Source organism: Protomyctophum parallelum, assembly GCF_964188405.1.
Source record: "Protomyctophum parallelum genome assembly, chromosome: 2".
Classification (NCBI taxonomy): domain Eukaryota; kingdom Metazoa; phylum Chordata; class Actinopteri; order Myctophiformes; family Myctophidae; genus Protomyctophum; species Protomyctophum parallelum.
The window spans coordinates 17,862,041-17,883,005 of record NC_139699.1 but is presented as its reverse complement, the minus strand read 5'-3'; the positions used below and the strand labels follow the sequence as shown (position 1 = coordinate 17,883,005).

Genomic DNA, 20,965 nt, shown 5'->3' with positions numbered 1-20,965 from the left:
ACCAAATTAATTGGTTCAGAATCAGATTCCTAAAAAGTTGGTTCTGGAACCAAAAAAGAACAAACTCTTCTTGCCCTGAAGTGGGAACCAAAGTGGGCGTGTCAGTACCCAGGTCGGAAGATAGAGATGTGATATAAATTATAAACCATCATAAAAGAGAAGAAAAAGAGAACGGAACCGGTCCCAGAACCAAGGTTCTTTCGGTGGGAAAGGGACCACTGACACTGACAACAAACATGTACACTAAAGGCTCATTCATAGTCTGGATTTTCGGTGGTGAGGTGACCACCGCTCCGGTGGTGAGCTGACCACCGGAGCTGAAATAACATTGAGCGGTGGTGAGTAAAAACAGAGAGAAGGGCTGGAGCGGTGGCGGTGGTTTGCTCTTCAACGCGGCTCAGTGACATCATGTTGTAGTTCGGTGGTCACCCCACCACCGACAATCCAGACTATGTATGAGCCTTAAGCAGGAGTTTGAGGCACTTACAGCCATCAGCTTGGTAATGGCGTCGGGCTGGGCGCGGCTCACGCTGCTGTAGCAGGGCCAGACGATCCTCCTCTTGGAGGTGGAGATGCCGTGCGTCTCCTCCACGCTGTCGGAGCGCGCCGTGGTCATCCTCCAGTCGTAGCAGGGACCGGTGGACAGCGTCTCGTCCGTGAAGTAGTCCCACTTGGTGAGGCTGGGGACGCTGATACAGGGCTTCAGGATGACCTATACGGGACGGAGAGGATTCATTAAGCCATTTCTGACCTGAGATCAGATTCTAAAAATGTCTGTTTGAAAATGACAGTTTTCTGAAAAAGCTATGTTTCTATGTCAGTCGTTCTTCGATTTTTCAAAAATAGCAGACCTACAAGCTCATAGCGCGCCACTCGGTGGCGCGCTATGAGCTTGTAGATCTGCTATTTTTCAATAGCTAAAGCATAACATAATGCTAACACCAAAAGGGATTCCCGCCCAAAAGGGGTTAAGCATCCTCCGGTGGAGTACAGTAAAACATAGGTTCTCAAACATTTTTCATATCAGGGAGCCCCACATTGTTATGCATTTGGCCACGGATCCATGGAAAAAAAATTAAGATTTATTTTTGGGCTTTATTATGCCTTTATTGACAGGGAACAGTAGACAGACAGGAAAGGGGTAGAGAGATGGGGAGTGATCAAAGGGGCCAGTGAGGCGCTCCAACGTTGAAGCACGGGGCCCTAGTGGTAAGAGGAAGGACTGCAGGCGGACCCGTGGATTCATGACGAGGAAACCCCGTGCAGCTGTTGGGCTTTAACATTGAGCGCTCGGTTGCACTTCCGCATTTGGGCACCAATATTTGGTGGTCCAATGCCGAAGTAGACGTTCTGAGACGGTCCTTCCGGGTGCTTCAAAACGCCACAGAGAAACTTCCACTGACATGAATAGCGGAGGGGGCGGAGCTTCGCGCCAGATCAGTCTCTATCCTTCTTTATACTCTATGGGAGTGACACACGGCAAAGGCCGTCGGGCTGGCTGGCTTGGCAGCCTATAGGTGCCCAGACGGTTGAGCTAACCGTCCGGAACAGAAAGTTTTACATTTTAATTTAGCCTGGGTTGGATACCTGAGCAGTGAGCACACACATTTGTTACACAAATTCCCACCGTGGCAATGCCCAGCACAACCACAGTCATACCGCTTTTCTGCCTGGCGCCACTGGGGTTATGTGTCTTCAACAACCAGGTGTTGAGGGAGAGGGAGTGGTGAGTGGGTTGATCAAACCGGCAACATTCTAATAATTAATACTTTGGTCCCCTTTTGGGTATTTTGTCACTGTAAAAATTATAGACACATACAGTGAAATGGAGCCTCTGCCTTTACGGTCAATAGCATGTTCCACTATGCTGTAGGGCCGTCCATACGCTGCCCCATCAAGTAGAATTTGTATTGGCTGACAGAGACAAAGCTAAGATTATTTATACCATAGTGGCGTGAAAAAAAAAGTCCACATGTTTGGGAATGACAATAATAAACCCTTGATCCTCTCAAGGGGCGAGTTTTTAAGCCAATGGGAGAGCAGCATTACATTTCACAGAATATATACCACTTTGCATTAAAACAATTGGTTCTGCATAGGCTGCAGGGCGGCACTTGTGAAACTATAGCCTATAGATTTATTTTATGGATGTGGAGGACTGGTGTTGCTGTTGTGAGGTATGTGGCGTGCGGAGATCTGCAAACTCAACATGGTGAACACGCATATAATAATATAAATGAGGGCTGAGGCTGATTACGTTTGTAAATAACAGCCCTTATATGGACCGAGGGCGGTTATTTGAAGGAGGTGGTTATTACGCAAAATGGTGTCAGAACCTGGGGCGTTATTAGGTGCTGGGCGGCTATTTGAGCACGGGCTGTTATTTGGTAATATACAGTATGTTTATTTTCTCAGCTGCTGTTGCTAGTCATGGCTGCCAGTTCCCACCTGATGTTGTGTGTGAGTTCAGACTGCTCCAGACCGTACTGAATAACTGCTAGCTTGCATAATGTCTTGAGGCTCGGACTGAAGTCTAAGACATACAGGTCACCTGGTCTGTTGTCTGCTCCAAAGATGATGACACGATCTCCCACCATGCAACAGCACATATTAAACATCCTATGTGGGCGTTTCCCCTTGGGCTCAACCTTCTTCCAGGAGAAGGTCTCTGGGTTGAATGTCCACAGATCATTGAAGTTATGGTCATTGTTATAATTACAGCCACCAAATATGTACTCCATTGTAGGTAAAGGCTGAATGAACTCTGCGTCCTTCTGGAAGAAGCTGTGTAGAAGGTGTGTTCATCCAAAAGTTGGTCTCTGTGTCAAACACTCTGATGGTGTCGTGGTACTGACCCCCATAGCCCCCAAATACAAACATCTTTGTCCCGATGATGGTAGCAGAGTGACAGTGTGAATCAGGAGGTGGAGTTCCTCTGGTGTTGATTAAATACCAGACCATTGTGGTGGAGTCCAACTTGTAGATGTCATTAGTGGGTGCAGTCTGGATCCATCCTCCATGGATAAATATGACCTTCCCCAACACACAGGCTGAGTGGTATCTCCTCCTCTCTGGAGCGGTCCCAGAAACCTGTGGTTTGAACCATCTGTGGGCATCGACATCAAATGCATAAAGATGGTTGAGTACTCATGTGTATAGTTTTTTAAGGCATAACCTCCCCAGAGGTAGACAGTGTCTCCAATCAGCACAGCTGTGTGGCCAGTGACCCCAGTTCCAGGGGTCCCTGGGGTCAACTTCCTTCAACATAAAGACGCTGTGTTGAAGACGTGTACTTCAATGTGATCTCGTCTCCTCAGGTTTCCGTCTCCTCCAAAGCAGTAGATCTCGTGTCCGACCACCACAGCAGCAGCATGGTCCTTCCTATGTTCTCCTTCCAGATGTGTCGTCCAGTGAAACATTTCACACAGCAGCTCCACCGTCAACAAGCGTTGACAACTAACTTACAGACTAACTTGTTAGGATGAAGGCAGCTCAGGTTCCCTTGTTGCAAATCACTAACTGATGTTTAGTGCATCGCACTGTTATTTATAAAGAACAATGATATGGTTGTGATGTCATTCCATGATTACGTCATATTGCAGGATAGCTATTAGCTAAAGACAATACTGCTGTCAATACTATGACGTCATTCGTCCATATTTGGGCATGGAGATGAATTGACAGGCAACATCCGGAACCGGACTGTTTGTGAGGAAGTGGACTGACATGAATAGGAAACGCCTCAAAACCACTCCACACCTAGCCTCGGTACCAGGCTTTCATTTTAATGTAAAGCCTGGAGGAACGCATTGGCCGCTCTGGTCTAAAAGTGGGAGTCAACCCTTCCGGGTGGGCGTCGCTCCAAATTATGTGACGTAGCGCTGCACTAGGGGGGAGAGGAGGGGCCGGGGGTGACGGACAGATCGATGAGATCCAATCAGGGCGTGTGCAAATCTCAGCCGCGACCCGCCCCTCTAGACCAGAAACCTAACACGTTAGCTCAGGCTACTCCACACCTAATCAAAACAAAGAATGCAAGAAGCTGCTCTGTTCTCCCAGCAAACTGGGTGGCTAGGCTAGCTAGTTTCTTGGGACATTTGTGGTTGTAGTGACTACATCTGTCTGTTTTTTCAGCCATTTTATTAGTTTTAAGGGTAACTGTTAATATAATATAGATTAAATTAAATTATTATTATTATTTATGAAGGATTTATTAAAGACCTTTAAAGCGTCGTACGAAGCGAACTCTTGTCGTGACAAATCATGACAACACACATAATATTTTGGACCAAACAAATAATTACAAAGAAGAAAAACAACAAAAAAGTGTTGTAACCTGCCGTTTATTTCTACTTTCTAATTCTTTGTTTGGCCCGAAACATTGTGTTTGTTGTCATGATTTGTCACGACAAGAGTTGGCTTCGTACGATGCTTAATTAAAAGGTATTTAAATAAAAAAAATAAGAAATGCCTATGGGAAAAATGCATTGGGATTCATTTCCTGGGCCACTCGTTGTTCTGAAAGGGGGAGGGACTGCAACGCTCTATTGGATGGAGGCAAGAGAGATGCTTCCTTTATGACCAGAAAATCCATTCCAAACCAATAATAATAAGAAATATTACTTCATTCCAGAGCTCAGACTAATCTCATGGGTTTGGCAATCCCTTGGTTTCTTTGAACCCTGCGGTTGCCAAGAGGTAGGGCTGATAGGCTGATAGGGGGACCAATTGGAAGGCAGAAAGTAGCAATAGAGAACATTTTGACTTTAAATTCAAATACATGTGTACAATTATTGTACCAGTTCAGCCCCTTTCCACCTGGTGCCCCCATTTTGGGCATCATGTCATTATCCATCTAGAAGCATTTAAAACAAATTAAGATCTACAAGCTCATAGTGCGCCACCGAGTGGCGCGCTACGAGCTTGTAGGTCTGCTATTCTTTTTTAAATCATGAAGATGTGGCACAAATCTTTGAATAGGTATATATTATTTCACAGCGAATGTTTTTGCAGGGCAGTATAACAGGCCTAATGGAGGACTCACCTCCGTCTCTGCAGGGCAGTATAACAGGCCTAATGGAGGACTCACCTCCGTCTCTGCAGGGCAGTATAACAGGCCTAATGGAGGACTCACCTCCGTCTCTGCAGGGCAGTATAACAGGCCTAATGGAGGACTCACCTCCGTCTCTGCAGGGCAGTATAACAGGCCTAATGGAGGACTCACCTCCGTCTCTGCAGGGCAGTATAACAGGCCTAATGGAGGACTCACCTCCGTCTCTGCAGGGCAGTATAACAGGCCTAATGGAGGACTCACCTCCGTCTCTGCAGGGCAGTATAACAGGCCTAATGGAGGACTCACCTCCGTCTCTGCAGGGCAGTATAACAGGCCTAATGGAGGACTCACCTCCGTCTCTGCAGGGCAGTATAACAGGCCTAATGGAGGACTCACCTCCGTCTCTGCAGGGCAGTATAACAGGCCTAATGGAGGACTCACCTCCATCTCTGCAGGGCAGTATAACAGGCCTAATGGAGGACTCACCTCCGTCTCTGCAGGGCAGTATAACAGGCCTAATGGAGGACTCACCTCCGTCTCTGCAGGGCAGTATAACAGGCCTAATGGAGGACTCACCTCCGTCTCTGCAGGGCAGTATAACAGGCCTAATGGAGGACTCACCTCCGTCTCTGCAGGGCAGTATAACAGGCCTAATGGAGGACTCACCTCCGTCTCTGCAGGGCAGTATAACAGGCCTAATGGAGGACTCACCTCCGTCTCTGCAGGGCAGTATAACAGGCCTAATGGAGGACTCACCTCCGTCTCTGCAGGGCAGTATAACAGGCCTAATGGAGGACTCACCTCCGTCTCTGCAGGGCAGTATAACAGGCCTAATGGAGGACTCACCTCCGTCTCTGCAGGGCAGTATAACAGGCCTAATGGAGGACTCACCTCCGTCTCTGCAGGGCAGTATAACAGGCCTAATGGAGGACTCACCTCCGTCTCTGCAGGGCAGTATAACAGGCCTAATGGAGGACTCACCTCCGTCTCTGCAGGGCAGTATAACAGGCTTAATGGAGGACTCACCTCCGTCTCTGCAGGGCAGTATAACAGGCCTAATGGAGGACTCACCTCCGTCTCTGCAGGGCAGTACAGGTAGTTGAAGAACACGGGGCTCCGTCGGTGCATTCGGTTGATGCTCTCCCAGATGCAGATGCCTTTCCTGGCCTGCTTGTCACCTTTGTCCTCGAACAGCGTGCCTGACAGAGAGACACAAACGCACAGAGACACATTTATAATTAAATATTATTGAAAGGTTATCTTTTTTGTTTAGGGCTTTGTCGAGGGTCTACACCAGGGATATTCAACTGGCGGCCCGCCAGTTAAATAAATTGGAGCAATTTATCAAAACAATATTTTTGGGAGGGCTAATGAAAGTTACAGGTATGGTCTGTGCGATATGAAATGTGAGATTACCATAATCACAGGAATCCTAAAATCATAATAATCATATTCAAGGGCTTTTGGAGAGAAATGAAAGACTCCAGTGTGTGTGTGTGTGTGTGTGTGTGTGACATATATATACATTTTCTCTGTCTCTCTTTTTTCTTTTCTTTCCCCTTTTTTGTGGCGATACAGTATGCAATATATATATATATATATATATATATATATAATATGGGTCTAGTTTTTATGTTGAATACGTTTGTTGTTTTTGAGTGGTGCAACCACTCCATTGCGGAGCTTTGTGTGTCCCCGGCTGGGTCTGTCCGAGCACGGAAACAGCGTTTGGTTGGTTTTCACAAAAGTGTCACTGTTGCGCAGCCTAACACACACACAGCCTAACACACACACAATGGCTGGGTTTCCCAAAGGGACGGTGCTGCGCAGCGAGTGGGCGTGTGGTTCTTAGTGGTTCTTCCACCGTGAGCATAGCTTTCCGTGCATAGATAGATGTGCCACACAACTTGGTAGGCCTCGTCTGACCGGTCAGGTCAGGTCAGCCTGACCGGTCGATAAAAGAATGCTGTCAATTAACTAGTTTTAAGCCTGTTGTCTTGGCAAATGACTGCACACATCCTCGCTTCTCCCCTTTTTTAATGATCTAGCTATATATCATTATTACTCACATGGGATTAGCAGTGCTCCAGACATCTTGTTGAAATATCATATCTTGCTTTTTATAGTGTTATTGTGCTTCCCAAACACTGCGCTCTCTCTCTCTCTCTCTCTCTCTCTCTCTCTCTCTCTAAATGCGAGAGCATTGGTCGAGTGACTATCAGTTTCTATGAGAGAGAGAGACTGTGATGCGCCAATTATAATGACTAATTAACCTCTTTTTCAGGATGTTCCAGGGACCCCCCCGGGGACCCCCACATGGTAACGGTCATTTCTCGACTGTTTTGGACACGGGACGGCTCACCGGAAACCAGACCGGCACCGTGGGCACATTCCTGTGGGACTGGAAGTTCCTGGGACCCCCCGGGGACCCCCTGGGATCCCTCTGGGACCCCCACACGGACCCCCACACGGACCCCCACACGGACCCCCCGAAGACCCCCACACGGACCCCCCAGGGACCCCCACACGGACCCCCCGGGGACCCCCCGAAGACCCCCACACGGAGCCCCCGGGGACCCCCACACGGACCCCCCGGGGACCCCCACACGGACCCCCCAGGGACCCCCACACGGACCCCCCAGGGACCCCCACACGGACCCAGACACGGAGTTGCACTGCTCACTTCACAAGTGTGTGATTTTCTTAGGACAATGTTGGATATTATGAATGGAATGGATATTGTGACAAATGTGGGTATTATATAAAAAATCACACCCGTGTGAACTGAGTGGTGCAACTCCCCCCCCCCCCCCCCCCCCCCCCACACACACACACACACACACACCTCTCTCTCTCTCATTAGCAGGCAACAGTGCAGCACTATCCCTCTCTCTGTTTCTGGCACAACAGCGCCCCTACTGGTACTCATTATACTGGTGCTCATTAATGTCACATAGGTGAACATGGACATTGCTGTTCCTTGGAGTGGTTGCACCACTCAAAAATAGCTTAACCCATTCTGAACGGGAACCCATTTTGGTGTTAGCATCATGTTATGCTTTAGCTATTTAAAAAGCTCATAGCGCGCCACCGAGTGGCGTGCTACGAGCTTGTAGGTCTGCTATTTTTGAAAAATCGAAGAACGACTGACATTTTTAGAATCTGATCTCAGGTCAGAATGGGTTAAATACAGTAGATGAAATGGAATGGAAACATGAAACCTGCATAATAATTTGATTGGGTTATCATCATCATAGATGCATGTGAAAACAACAGGCACCATCCAGCAAATCAGGACAGAAGATTCAACAGAGTCCAATGGATTAATACCAGATGACAGCTAAACGTCAGCACGGTGCACAGACTGACTGACCGTGTTCCAGTCGCTCGTAGTCGGAGTCCAGCAGGAAGTTCTTGAAGCGGTTGGAGATGTGGTGATAAGCCAGGAACTTCAGATAGTGCTGATTAAACTCAAACTCCAGAGGATACTGCCCCAGAATCTGCAACGAGAGAGAGAGAGAGAGAGAGAGAGAGAGAGAGAGAGAGAGAATTGGAGGGTCCCCTGTGTTAAGGCTACACACTTCTCCAGCACATACACTCCCAATTACTAACAGAGCGAAACCCATCCTGTCCCGCGGTGATGTCACCCGGGTCAGACACATCGTGGACGGAGCCAAGCGGACCAGCGTCTCCATTTAACGAGGTACGAGGGCGCCAAGTGGAGAGAAGACCAGAATATTTGGAGGCCACCTGGACCGGTTTGGCAAAAACAACAGCTGTTTGGAGGATGAGGCACTTCTATTTTCAGCACTTGTCCGAACCTCCGATCCCCCCCCCCCACCCCTCTCTTTATGGCTCTGCAGCACACAGCCCCCCCCCCCCCCCCCCCCCCCCCCCCACACCAGGCGTAGTACGTTTCAAAAAAGACAAATGCAGAAACTATGTGTTGATGTAAGTGTATGGGAGTGGGCCCGCTGGACCCCAGGAGATACCAGAACACATTCTGCACTCTCTAAAGTTAGCATTTCAGAGTGAGCACAGTTCTCTGGACTTCAGCTGCAACCCGGTATCATTCCAGTAAAAAAAAAATATATTTTTTGTTTTGCGTGCCATGTCGCACACCGAAAACAGCTGATCTACAAGTTCGCAACGTACTGCGATGTGACATGTTGGGAGCTTGTATATCAGCTCGCACAACTCCGAATAATTCAGGCATCAGACCTCCATCCCCCACACCCCTATCCTAAAGCTTAACGCTTCTGCTATTTTAACAGATGAAAAAGCACGAAGGGATGCTGGAAAAGATGCTATAGCGCGTAAAAGTCCTGCAGCACCCCTGACTGGGTTCATGGACCATCTGGTTAACAGCCCTTCTGCACAAAGTCCTCTGGCGTGCACAACTGTCTAAATTACTTATCCGATGTGGGGATTGCAAAGTACAAAACTAAACCGAGTGTATAGATAATGACAGCTGAGGTTTCTCCACTCTACGTTTTATGGAGGAATGTGATGAGCTCATGCTAGTAGTACAGTGACTAGTGTTATGTTCTCTGACTGTGCACATTTTGGGGTTTACGACATGTCTCTCTAGCCCATTTTGAGCGGGAAACCCCTTTTGGTGTTAGCATTATGCTATGCTTTAGCTATTTGTTTTTAAATCGAAGAACGACTGACATAGAAACATAGCTTTTTCAGAAAACTGTCATTTTCTTTTTTTAAATATATATTTTTATTCCACGATTTTGTAACCCATTTTTCACCCCTGTGTCAATCATCTAATGTGATCCTGGGCTCTACACACCCTCCACCAACCTAGTCCCCATATATGGGGGGCATTGGGGAGAGCAACGGACTTTAACTCATGCTTCCTTCATGCCTGAGTGTCCAAGTTGCTCCTTTTACACCTGACAGGGGGAGTTTCCCTGGTTGGACGTATAGCGCGTGGAAGGAACACGTTATTCCAACCAGTTCCTTTCTGAACTGTCATTTTTTAGAATCTGATCTCAGGTCTAAATGGGCTAGGGGTGGTTTGAGAGAATCACCTGATGCACGCAGTCCAGGAACTGCAGGAAGACGGGTGTGAAGCCGCTGCCCTGGCTGGCGGGGCTGAGGTTACTGCGCTGGCTGAACTTGTGGCCGAACGACAGCCAGTCCTTCTCCAGCAACACCTGGAAACCCTCCAGGGTCCTGTAGAAGGAATCGCTCAGCAGCTGCACCAAAGACACCACCTATAGAGGAGAGGAGAACGGATCGGGAGAGTCAAAGATTGATTCATGCCGTCATGGCCATTATATTTGTACATATGTGACTAAATTTGACTGAGGGACTGCCATTGGATTTTTTTTTGTTTTCGTTTCGGGAATCATAGCTTCAAATTGACATATTGGTTGTTCAGTTTGACCCACCAGTTTTGGAGATATGGCTTATACAGTAATGTCTTGCAGAGAAACAGCGAGTTGAGAAAACAGGCTTGAAAGGTTCACTTCTGTGGTCTCTAACGTTACACCTAGCTACATGTTTAAGCATTTATTTCATATTTACATGTCTTCTGTGGTCTCTAACATTACGCCTAGCTACATGTTTAAGCATTTATTTAATATTTACATGTCGATTTCAACTCTTACACTTATTCTAGACATGCTCTAGTATGTGAAGAGTCTGCCTGTGCTATTAACTCATTAAAAAGAAAAAGAAAAAGAAAAAGTTTTTCTCCTCTGGTGAAAAGCTGTAATTTGCGCGATGGCAGTCTCTCAGTCAAATCTCAGAAATCTTGTCACATATATTTGAATATACTTTTACTACTGTATATATATATATTTTTTTACCTTTATTTAACCAGTAAAATCACAGTGAGACCATAGTCTCTTTTACAAGTGCGCACTGGCCAAGGGAAGAGGCAAATAAATGTTACACAACTCTGCCAGTAACAACAATACAGGACATGACAAGACAAACATAATTATGACATCCGTAATACCAAAAAGGCATGTACACAATCTTTTGTCAGTGCGTGACACACTTTAACCCCCCCGAGAAAACGATAATGTTACTGCCGCCAAATTAGTTAATTTAATACAAATTTAATTTAATTTAATTAAAAAAATACAAAATAAAAGAAGCGCCAGAATGACACTAAAGGTCCCTATAAAGTAAACTGGGGGATAACAACCTTTTGCTGTAGGTCATTCCAAGTGGTTGGGGAATTAAATTAAATGTACAGTATGTTATGGGAGAACAGATCTTTAATTATTAAAGATCTGTTCTCCCATAACATACCGTACATTTAAATCTTTGATTGCAGACCTACCCACCAAGTGTCTGTAAACTGCTTTTAAACTTGTGTTGTATCACAATGATAGGGAAACGTTTACGTTTTGTTTTTATCATGTGAATATTGATGTGAAATTTAAATTGTGCTGCGATGTACCTCGACGACATTGCAAATGAGGGCAACCTGGATGTCTTTTGAGAATAAATAAAGGGTTGAAAATGGTAAATGGTGCATTTATCCAAGGCGCTTTACATAGATTGTGCATTACATTCACCCATTCACACACACATTCATACACCTTTACATAGATTGTGCATTACATTCACCCATTCACACACACATTCATACACCTTTACATAGATTGTGCATTACATTCACCCATTCACACACACATTCACACACCTTTACATAGATTGTGCATTACATTCACCCATTCACACACACATTCACACACCTTTACATAGATTTTGCATTACATTCACCCATTCACACACACATTCACACACCGATGGCAGCGGAAACCATGCAAGGCACCAACCAGCACATCGGGAGCAATTAGGGGTTCAGTGTCTTGCTCAAGGACACTTCGACAATAACTCTGGGGGAGCCCACAGGGTTCGAACAGGCGATCTTGCGGTTATACCATCCGGAAACTCTACCCCTGAGCCACCGCTGAATGAATGGTGCATTCTGCTTGGCCCGCTTCCATGCCGCTGTCTCCCCCCCCCCGGCCAGCTAATGAGCCCCGACACGTGTGGAATGAGTGGGGAAAACAGTGCACGTTTTCCCCAGGGGGGGGGGGGGGGGGGGTCAACGAGAACATCCAGCCCTTAGTAGTGAAACGTCCTGGTATTCACAGCCCCATTCCCCCTAGGCACAGATATGTGCCCCGAATATAACAGATTAAGGAACGGATATAAGATAAGACGGTGTTTTTCATAGTGGGGGCAACTGGTGACACCAGGGGGAAGGGGGGGGGATATGAGGAAAGAAGATGTTTTTATTTCATCATTTCATTTCATAAAGGGGCGACGGAGGAGGTTGAGAAATTGAAGGTTCCCGGTTCGATCCCCGACTCCCCCTATACTGTAGGTGTATCTTGCATGGTTTCTGCAGCATTTGGGGGGGGGGGGGGGGGATAGTGATAGCAACATATGCTGTGAGCTTCTAGATCAGCTATCATTTACTTGTTCCTTGTTTTGTTTTTTAACTTTTTTTATAAAAGTGATTTTCAATGGTTTCAATTTTCGATGTTATGGCTGTTAGGTTTAATGCTACTGTACTGACAGCAGGTTTAATACTACTGTACTGACAGCAGGTTTAATGCTACTGTACTGACAGCAGGTTTAATACTACTGTACTGACAGCAGGTTTAATACTACTGTACTGACAGCAGGTTTAATACTACTGTACTGACAGCAGGTTTAATGCTACTGTACTGACAGCAGGTTTAATGCTACTGTACTGACAGCAGGTTTAATGCTACTGTACTGACAGCAGGTTTAATGCTACTGTACTGACAGCAGGTTTAATGCTACTGTACTGACAGCAGGTTTAATGCTACTGTACTGACAGCAGGTTTAATGCTACTGTACTGACAGCAGGTTTAATACTACTGTAAACTGACAGCAGGTTTGCATCTTGTCTGCTGGGTGTCTTTGGGCTACGGCTGGAGGTCAGGCAGGCAGAAACCTTGTATCTCTCCAAGTTTCAAATGATGTCTTTTCACAGATGAATGCCCTATACGTCATTATATTACAGAGTCACACAAAGTTCAATATATACATATTGAACCAATGACAAAAGGGATTAACAAGAGCTTGTGACTAAAATCCACATTGGATTAATTGGAACAGGTTCTTTTTTCCATTCCCTGACAGTAGTAAGTAAGACTGAAGTAACAGTTTTGGACATACAAGGATTCAGCCCGACACCCGATATGGAGCCCATATATTTCGGCACATGCAGACTGTGGGACGAGGCCGCTGCTGGCACGTGGAGAGAGTGGAAGATGCTCTGGTTGTTAATGTTGCGCCTGGCGGAGATGAACCAGCACCTTTTGCTTTTAAAGACAGCGGGGCCCTGGGGGCCATTTTACAGACCACAGTAGGGTAAACACGTTTTGAAGGACACTAGTGTTGCAACACAAACACATGCACATTTTAACAGGTTCGTTGTGGAAAATGTGAGCTCACTGAGCAGAAATGTGTCAAAATGCTGAGTGTAGCAGCACGGGGCAACGGAGCGTTGATGCGGATAAAACAGACTGTTTGTTTACATGCCTCTAAATCAAAACCATGCACTCGCATGAATCAAATCAGAACAAATCAGTGACATAAGGTGTTATGGTTTGAGAGGTTCAGTTCAGGGGAGTTTTTATCATCAGGTCAGAAACGACCAGTAATTACTGGTCGCCACTGGGTTTGACAGGTGTGGTTCTGATTCACAGAGATGACCCCACTTCCTGATCAGTGACTAATGCACCATGCTAACTTCCTGGCTGCACTGTTCCAGCTGCCTCGTGCTCAACCTCCTTTCCACATCGTCCCCATCTCTATCCATCCATCCATCCATCCATCCATCCATCCATCCATCCATCCATCCATCCATCCATCTATCTATCTAGATCAGTGGTTCTGAATGTGGGGTCCTTTGGGGATGGGGTTCCAAATGGAACTGCACACGTCTGTATTTGGAATTAAAACGTTTAAAAACCCATTCTGGGCGGAAACCCCTTTTGGTGTTTTAACTAAGCATTATGTTATACTTTAGCTATTGAAAAATAGCAGATCTACAAGCTCATAGCGGGCCACCGAGTGGCGCGCTACGAGCTATTTTTGAAAAAAACGTGAAAATGTGGCACAAATATTTGAACATGATATTCTTTCAGAAGACTTTTTATTTATTTCGATGTCAGGTCTAAATGGGTTAAGAGCCACTGTATAGATTGTCTGCATGTGTTTACTACATGCAAAACGTGTGTGTGTGTGTGTGTTTCTCACTTGCGTAGTGACGTCCCAGCCATCCTCCAGGCTGAGCAGAACAGATGAGCCAGTGTCCAGGAGCTCCACCAGAATCAGAGACAGCTGCAGAATCTTGTGAAGCTGTGGGAGATCGAACATGAACACACGCACCAAGGAAAGTAAACATGCGCAGGCAGTTTGCTCACTCTGTGGCCTCTGATTATTGGCTATTAGTCTCAAGCCTGAAGTCACACACGTTTTGGTCACGTGCGTGACACCGGATACTCATCTAACTCGGGGGTGACTGTGACTCAGGAGGTAGAGCAGGTCGTCCAATGATCACTGGGTCGGCGGTTCGAATCCCTGCTCCTCCTCCTGTCCACATGTGGAAGTGTCCTTGGACAAGACACTGAACCCCACATTGCCTCCAATGAGTCGGTCGGTGTGAGCTCACCACCGTTGGTGTGTGAATGTGGGAAGTGAGGACGCTGGCGTCGACTGTTCACCGCTTCACCTCCCAATGTATGAATGAATGAACCATTGTAAAGCGCTTTGAGCACTTGGAAAAGCGCTATAAAATGCAATTCATTATTAACTCAGGCTTCAGGTGACTAGCTAGCCATTTGAAAAGTGCTGATCGAATGCTGCCTGCTGCCAGAGCAGGGTTTCCGACAGATAACATTGTTCCAACGTCTATGACATGCTTAATGTAAGGACATAGGCTGCAGGAGGTTAATCAGATAACGTGATAAGAGCTCCACTGCTGTCCCACCTTTGTGTACATATCCATTTCCCTTGGGAAAACGGGCTGTGGAGTGGATTTACCGTGATGTGAAAGTCACACACAGGAAGATGAGTGAGACTGGGTTCTCACTCATTGACTCTCAGGGCCATTGACCAAATTTACACGCTGGCCTAATTATGTCATACTCAGGAGACTGGCGTTTTCGTAGCCCTACAGTATTATGTCAAAGAAATGTATGTGTGTATTTTATGCCCCATTGTACGACACGACACAACATTGGCTTGAATATTAGTACTTGTCGTGAAACTAGGCATAAACTAGAACTGCACTCTGTCGAGTGCCTACTTGCTTGTTGCACACTAGTAGGCCATAAATGGCCTACTAGTGCGCAAGCAGAGCGCGCAAGTACTGTCGACCGCTACAAACTGTCAAATCTCAGCTTCTCTGTGAAAGAACGTTTGAAATATTGAATTATTAGGTTTAGCTATTTTCTACGTAGGCGTAGATGGTGGTACGATGGTGACGTAACGACGATATGTTTTAGTGTCGGGAGGATTAAAGGTGCTCCTGTGTATACATGCATGTAATCTGACACCACTGCCGTATCAAGCACAAGTCCTGGACGAAAACTATTACTTGCGCGAGTAACTAGGCTCTCGAGACAGACTGAGGGCACCGTTTTCCCTTTGTTTTGCAGATGGGTTCCCAGATTGGGCTTTAATCAGACCAGTGTGTGTCCAGTGGAAACCTCGTATGAATCTGATCTCAGGTCAGAATGGGTTAAGTGCCACAGATAGAGTCTCACCTGCAGGATCCATTCAGAGTCCTCCAGGGCTTTGAGGTAGGAGTCCTCCGTGTCGGTGGAGGTGGCGCTGGGAGCACAGGCCCTCAGCAGCTTCTTAAAGGCAGACTTCACCTGCCGTGTGTCTGCAAACTCTACCGGTACCAGTTCACAGTTCACAGAAGAATCCAGTTTTAAGCCCTATCGAAAAGAAACAGATGTCAATAGATGTGAATAGCAAAGTATGCATTTAAAAAAAATACATAAAGAAATACAATTTCCTTCCTTCCATCCATCCATTGTCCAGATGCTGTGTTGACGTATTTGTCCCTTTGGTTAAAGCCAAATGGGAACACTAACATTTAGAGTATAGCTGGCTGTTTGTTAGAATACACAACCAGCTTCTTTAACCCATTTTGGGCGGAAACCCCTTTTGCTTTATCTATTGAAAAATAGCAGATCTACAAGCTCATAGCGCGCCACCGAGTGGCGCGCTACGAGCTTGTAGGTCTGCTATTTTTTGAAAAATCGAAGAACGACTGACATAGAAACATAGCTTTTTCAGAAAACTATGTATCTGAGATATTCAGAGATTCAGCAATTAAGTTAGTCAGTGTTTACTGTTTTGGGCAGAAAACACTGTATCTGACAAGACCCTGAGTCCTCTAGTCCCGGGGTGGTCAATGACCCTTTAGCTGAGAGAGAGAGAGAGAGAGAGAGAGAGATGAAACAGCGATCCCCACAACATACTGTATAAAGCTGTGTTTTCATAGAGTTCATAGACTTGTTTGACAGCACTATCAGTAGTGTTTTGTTTGTTTACACCAGATCCTTTCTGTTAAGATGTTGGATTCATGTTAATGTGTATTTTCAGACAATTAACCACTTAAACCCTCAATACACATTAAACTTGACCTTTGGCTCTGTACTTGGTCTGCTCTCTTTGTCACTCTAAGCCAAACCTCTTCTGTGACGCATTGTGAGCTTGTAGATCGGCTATTTTCCGCTATTATCCATTTAGGTTATGATTTGATCAGTGGCTAGTTGTGTCCTGTGGATTTGATTTGTTATGTTTAATTAATTAATTTAACTCATTAAGACCTGGAACGCATCTGTGTCACCTTAGCTTTTAACCACTATAACCATTATTTAACTTTAGCTTTTAACCTGTGCAAATCTTATATATATACACACACCGACCGGTATATTCTTTCACAGCAAACATTTTTAAATCATATCTTTGCTTCTGGGGGCAACAACATATTTTCAGATGGGGGTCCGACTCCTTAATATATTAAATAGTTTGAGAACCACCGATATAGAAACATAGGTTTTTTCAGAAACCTATCATGATATAAAATGGTAAATGGTGGATTTATATAGCGCCTTTATCCAAGGCGCTTTACATAGATTCATACGCATTCATACGCCGATGGCTGCGGAAACCATGCAAGGCACCAACCAGCACATCAGGAGCAATTTGGGGTTCAGAGTCTTGCTCAAGGACACTTAGACACTAACTCTGGGGGAGCCCACAGGGTTCGAACTGGCAACCTTGCGGGTTACCGTCCAGCCACTCTACCCCTGAGCCACCGCCGCCCGCCTCAAAGAACGCTAGTAGCCAAGTGCAATGACTGTGTCATATTGGTGTACACATCATGCAGTCCAACGGTCCAACGGCTATATTGAAATTTGCACTCTAAAATCCATGCCAGGAAAATGTACCCAACCGGCTCCCAAAATATGTTTTGCCTCATTTACTCAGGTGTTGCCTTCATTTTGGCTGTATTATTGCTAAGTTATAAAATGAGCACTTTGAGAATCAGACAAAGCCAGGATACAGAAAAGAAACATTAAAGTCTGAATTCTGAACCTTTCCCAGAAAGAGAAAGCTTCTTATATGGCTATTAATGACAGAATACCCTCTAACAACACATATTTCTCTTATTAGCTTATGTGCTGCAATTTTTACACAATCTGTCTGTTATTATATTATGAGCCCCCAGACATGCAATTCTGCTTGCTTTATTACTTTACTTATTTTTAGCCAAAGGAAAATAAATTAATTTGAAAAATAGCATAGCATAGAGTGGATTATGAAGTATTAAATCTAGTACACAAATCTAGATCTACAGATGAAAATGAATTTTAAGCAAAAAGAATAAACACATTTAATGGGATGATAATTTACTGTCTTGCTGGATTAAGCAATAATGGACAGTGCCTAATTCTGCTCTTTTTGTATATTTTTAGTCTTTCCACCAGTCTGGTAGTATTCTAAAAATGTAATGAAATGGATATTCCAAACATTCCATGCGCACATGAGGAATGCGCACGCTTATGTGTGGACTTAGGTGGTCTAACATTTACCCAGATCTCTTAAGTAGCATGCATCTCTGTATAATTATATATAAATATATATAGTAAGTATTATTATAGTAGCATGCATCTCTGTATAATTAAATTGGCTGGTAAAACTAGCAAATACTAATGAACAGGAAGTCACTAGATTAATTTATAACACGGAGACCTCTCTGAGCCACCGGGACTCAGATTTCACGTCCGTCTCTCTCTCTCTCTCTCCCTCTCCCTCTCCCTCTCCCTCTCCCTCTCCCTCTCTCTCCCTCTCTCCCTCTCCCTCTCCCTCTCCCTCTCCCTCTCCCTCTCTCTCTCTCTCTCTCTCACCCTCAGATGGGACTTCTCTCCGAAGATGTAGAGGGCAGCTTGTTGTTTGAGGAGCTGAGCCTGCAGACCGCTGCTGCCTGCAGGTGGCGCCAGATCCTTCCCGGCAAGCCTGGCACCCACATCTGCTGCTGCTGGATGATGGCTGAGCCTGCTGCTGGAACGCAGGCTGGCCCACACACCTAAATGGTAAATGGTGCATTTATATAGCGCCTTCATCCAAGGCGCTTTACATAGATTGTGCATTACATTCACACACCTTTACATAGATTGTGCATTACATTCACCCATTCACACACACATTCATACACCGATGGCAGTGGAAGCCATGCAAGGCACCAACCAGCACATCAGGAGCAATCAGGGGTTCAGTGTCTTGCTCAAGGACACTTCGACAGTAACTCTGGGGGAGCCCACAGGGTTCGAACTGGGAACCTTGCGGTTACCATCCAGAACTCATGCCATTAATTCAGTCCATCAAAAATACATTTGCCTCACTGATTAAAAAGCATGTTTTGGCAGTTTGCTTATTTGTCATTTGACAATGGAGCTGGAATCAATCTCTGAAAAAATATAATATATACATATACGTATATTCAGAGGCTGCAGTTCCAACTAAAGTTTCTTCAACATCTACTCACTGCTTTGTGTAATTAATACAAATGCTGTTACGTTTGAGGAACCGAACAAAAGTACATTTTACTCTAAAAGACAGTAAAGACCACCTTGACCACAATCAAGCAATACACTCACATTACCTTTATTAATAATAAATAGTTGCACTGAAAATAGTCGCAGTGCACCACACACACACACACACACACACACACACACGCACACACGCACGCACGCACGCACGCACGCACGGACACACGCTTGCTTATACCGAACATGTTCCTGCAAGTTCCATAAAAACCCATAAAAATACTTTTCATGGGTTTTTAAAAAGACACAATTTGAACATTCTCAGACATAAAACCTGTATCAATTTAAGCCTATTTTATACAAATGCACATATTTAAACTACTTTGACATTTTGTCTCTACTGCAGGCCCTAAAGGGAGCTGAGCTGCCAGCAGGCAGAACTCCCTCCCTGCTCTGGGCTCAGGCAGTGGACTAACCACATCCAGCCCTTCTGAGACAACACATTCACAATGCACACCACCACATCAGAGAGAGCACTTTGCACTGGGAAAACCACAGCTCCCAGAGGTCACCCACACAGGAAGACAAGATTAGTGGTATTGCATGACAAGAGTTGTGTTAAGAGTTTGTATAACGTGACGCTGGACTAGCGCAGGTCAAGGTGGAGAGAAAGAAAAGTACACAATGTGGGTTAGCGCAGTGGTTCTCAAACATGGACATGGAATGTGCAAATGGAACCAAATGCATTGGTTCCCTTTGTACACCGTTTAGTTACAGACCTGTAAGGGTCCACTTGGTTCCTAAATATCAATCATTTTGTTGGGGACCCCTGGAAACCCCCTCAAGGACCCCCTCTTTGAGAACCACTGGGTTAGTGAAGTAAGAAATAATCAAATCATGGTGATGTTATTGACAGGTCTACTGGGTTAGGGTTAGATAGTTTCACTATACCTTGATTGTGGATTCTCCCCTGAGTAGTAGGTTTTGGTTGTGAGTGATTGAATAGTTTATCCCTGTACCCAAGGACTGTGAGATTATGAGTACAGAGGGAAGAGGAGGAGAAGAAGAGGGAGGGAAGAAGATGAAATAAAATCACATCAACATCAGATGGACATTGCACAGTAAACCGATACATCCTATAACGATACAGCCTGCTGTATCGGTATACAGTAGGATGCATGAACATGCATGATCGGTCATGATTGTTATGGGAGCAACGTTTGTGCCTCAAAATCACTCTTACCTTGTACAATTGCAAAATCTAAGCTGCTTTTGCCCCACTTGTCCGGTGGGTGTCCGACTGTGTGTCAAACAATTACACTCCGTACGGCCGTAGTTTTCAATAAAAAAGGTATTTTGATCCACTCCACTGTCCATAATCTGTCTCGGAATCTGGTGGCCATCTTGGTTTTCTCTCCATTGTAAATGCGCAACAGAACATTGGCCACAATGGAGGATTCCGAGACAGAGTGGAGTGATTTTGAGGCACAAACGTTGCTCCCGAGACCATATTTAGACTCTCGTAGAGATATTCGTCAGAATCGGGGAAAAAAACCTCTACGAGAGTCTAAATGTTTGGGCTAGTTATTATGACTGATGATGACGATGACGAGAAGTATGATGAATCTCCGTTCACGGTAGAAATGACAGTAAGAGCTGTTAAGAATCATAAACTCCCTTAAATGCACTAAAAAAAAAACTAAATAAAATAAATGTTGCAACTCTGTGTAGCAACAAATAGGGAGTACGGTCCTCCGACCCACCATTCCAGAGCTATGCATCTTACTGTACTATCTTAATAAGAAAACTATTGAAAAAACAAACA

General features: G+C 45.3%; 1 protein-coding gene across 1 annotated transcript in view; it reads right to left on the bottom strand.

Annotated features, from left to right (window-relative positions):
- sbf2 (SET binding factor 2) overlaps positions 1 to 20,965 on the bottom strand; it is a 192,697-nt gene that overhangs the window by 6,673 nt on the left and 165,059 nt on the right. Inside the window, exons 30-37 of the mRNA XM_083794214.1 lie at positions 20,092 to 20,166; positions 18,499 to 18,677; positions 15,838 to 16,014; positions 14,327 to 14,428; positions 10,096 to 10,281; positions 8,427 to 8,553; positions 6,125 to 6,252; positions 488 to 712 (exon numbers count right to left, since the gene is read on the bottom strand). Of these exons, the coding sequence (XP_083650340.1) occupies positions 488 to 712; positions 6,125 to 6,252; positions 8,427 to 8,553; positions 10,096 to 10,281; positions 14,327 to 14,428; positions 15,838 to 16,014; positions 18,499 to 18,677; positions 20,092 to 20,166 (1,199 nt within the window). The remainder of the gene's footprint in view (positions 1 to 487; positions 713 to 6,124; positions 6,253 to 8,426; positions 8,554 to 10,095; positions 10,282 to 14,326; positions 14,429 to 15,837; positions 16,015 to 18,498; positions 18,678 to 20,091; positions 20,167 to 20,965) is intronic.